The sequence below is a fragment of the Mus caroli genome, chromosome 11, assembly GCF_900094665.2.
Source record: "Mus caroli chromosome 11, CAROLI_EIJ_v1.1, whole genome shotgun sequence".
Taxonomy (NCBI): Eukaryota; Metazoa; Chordata; class Mammalia; order Rodentia; family Muridae; genus Mus; species Mus caroli.
Genome location: NC_034580.1, coordinates 90,295,310 through 90,297,784, shown reverse-complemented (window position 1 = coordinate 90,297,784; position 2,475 = coordinate 90,295,310). Strand labels below are relative to the sequence as shown.

Genomic DNA, 2,475 nt, shown 5'->3' with positions numbered 1-2,475 from the left:
AAAAAAAAAAAAAAAAAAAAAAAAAGAATGGAGAAATGTGTTAGCTTCTCTGTCTGTCTGTCTGTCTGTCTCTCCTCTCTCTCTCGTACTGAGGATTGAACCCAGGGCCTCCTGAATGTCAGGCAAGTGATCTATGACAGAACGGTCCCCAGTCTTCCTGTTTTTGAGACAGGGTCTCACTAAGCTACCCAAGCTGGGCCTGGAACCCACTCTGTGTTTCCAGTCAGAGTTTGAACTTGCAATCCTCCTGCCTCAGCCTCCCAAGTAGCTAGCATTCCAGGCTTCTACCATTGATCCCATCAACCCCTCTTCCTGATCCAGGTGTGATTGCTGGGTCCCCAGCACCCCCGGAATTGATTCGAGCCATCATCAACAAGATGAACATGAAGGAGCTGGTGGTGAGTGGCTATTAGAGCCTCCGTATGGCTGGGAGCTAGCCAGGCCCATAGTGTGTAGGGACTGAGAAGCCAGACCAAACCTGAACCTCCAGCTTATTCTCTGCTCCAGGCAGCAGAGGTAAAGCAAGATGGTATGAGTTAATTAACACATGCTGAGGTATAGGGATAGGTAAGAGGCGGTGAATGTTGAACACACATACATTTATGTTTATAGAAATCTGGAGCGCAAACAGGAAGAATATGCAGCCAAGCGCTACTGGTATCCTGGTAGCATGTCCTGGCAGGCAGGAACTGGCAGAGTTGGGGCATGGGTCTGAAATTCTTTCTGGCAATCAGGGTGGGTCAAGGACCTGTGTTTGTTTCCAAATGGCAGGGGCAGAGGGAACCGAGGAAGGTGGTAATAACGTGGTCATCCCAATGACCACTGCGTTTTAGCTCCGATGGACAGAGGGTGGGAGGTTCTACAAGAGCTTCTCCCAAAGGAGCCATGGCAGAGTCCAGACACAGTGGCTGGGAAGGGATTCTGTGTTCTTCCCTAGGACCCCACTGGGTGGAGCTGGGATGGTGATAGAGAGCCCAGTGCCCCCTGCCAGGATGTACCTAGGTGTGTGGGGGGGGGGGCAGCGCTGTGCATCTGTAGAGGCTGTAGGAGAAGGTGTGGATGATGGGAGGGAACGTCAGTAGTCTCTCCAGCGGAAGGCAGTCACCAGGACTGGCTGGATCAGGACCTATAGTGAAAGAAGATGGGTATTAGGACTCCAGTCACCCAGAGTCATCAAAGGGACCCATGGACGTCCTAGGCCAAGCCATGGGAGAGGGTACCCAGTCCTCCCTCCTTTTCTTGTAAGGCAAGGATCTGATTGCTCCTCTGGAGGTGGTGCCATGGGATATAGCAGCACCCCATCTGGAATCTCCAAAGGTAGACTGTGGTGGCCTCCCTACCCGGCCCCCACCTGTTTAATGGCGGCCAGCTTTCTTGGACCTCTTGGTTGGGGATTTGCAGCTGCGAAGGGCATCTGTGTCACGAATCCGCTGACCCTTGAACTTGGCTGGCGAGGAGCAGGTGGCATCCGGTCGAGAAGCCTTGGCTTCCAACCACCTACAGAGACAAAGAGTTGCTGGGCTTGGAAAAGCTGGGTGGGAAGGCTTGGGAAAGAGGCAGTGACCGGGATGGACTATGGCCTTAGAAATATCTGGAGTTGTCATCTTCATTTGACAAATGAGAGAACGGAGCCACTCAGTACCCGACGTGCTAGGTAGCTGACTAGGATGTCCAGGCTGTTCTCCTGCAGGACCGTCCGTCATGTGGACGGCAAACTGGGGGTTATATGGAGGAATATTCTCACCGCCGAAGGCCACGGAGCTGGCAGGTGCATTTCCATGGGTTGTTGGTGAGAGTGAGGGTCTCCAGGTTGTCAAAGGGGAAGGAGGAAGGCAGTTGGTTCAGGCGGTTGTTGTCCAGATGGACGTGTTTCAGTGTGGTCACACCCGTGAAGGCAGCATCTGAGAACTGTGATGTGAGGGAGGCAGAGTGAGCACCTCAACTCAGTCTCCTGGCTCCCTTCTCAGAGGACCAGGGTCGTCTTTCCCTGGACACACGCCCTGGCCTGTTGAGGAGCCACAATTTTCCAAGCAGAATGACCGAGTTGTCTGAATGATGTCATCCACAACACCTTTTTTTTTTTCAGAGAGAGGGGGGGGGAGGGGTCCTTCCCAATGTGTAAATGGAAAAAGTTCAGTCCTCTGGACAGGGTCACCTAGCTAGTAAACAGTAGCTGCAGGACCACACCCTGTCCCCCACCTCCTAGGCAGCACCCTCCCTGCACAAACACTGGGTCTGGGGAGCAGGCAGAGCTTGGCTTTGAGTGCCCGGGCAGGCACACGATGAACCTGGTCAGGGTTTGGTGGGATGGGCAGTGAGCCCAGGCTTCCCACAGCCCCCGGGTCCCAGGATTTCCCCCAGTAGTGTCCTCATTGCTCTGCCTTCTGCTACATGCTATTTGTAGAGCTCTCTGTGGGCACTTTGGCCAGGATGGATGGCTCCAGAGGAAACATATTGGTGCCCTCCTCTGAGCCC

General features: G+C 53.8%; 2 protein-coding genes across 2 annotated transcripts in view; one reads left to right on the top strand and one right to left on the bottom strand.

Annotated features, from left to right (window-relative positions):
* Window positions 1–2,475, top strand: part of Acsf2 (acyl-CoA synthetase family member 2) — a 42,586-nt gene that overhangs the window by 29,473 nt on the left and 10,638 nt on the right. Inside the window, exon 10 of the mRNA XM_029483555.1 lies at window positions 322–398. Coding sequence (XP_029339415.1) covers window positions 322–398 — 77 coding nt within the window. The remainder of the gene's footprint in view (window positions 1–321; window positions 399–2,475) is intronic.
* Window positions 1,356–2,475, bottom strand: part of Chad (chondroadherin) — a 3,322-nt gene continuing 2,202 nt past the window's right edge. Inside the window, exons 2-3 of the mRNA XM_029483753.1 lie at window positions 1,745–1,908; window positions 1,356–1,497 (exon numbers count right to left, since the gene is read on the bottom strand). Of these exons, the coding sequence (XP_029339613.1) occupies window positions 1,356–1,497; window positions 1,745–1,908 (306 nt within the window). The remainder of the gene's footprint in view (window positions 1,498–1,744; window positions 1,909–2,475) is intronic.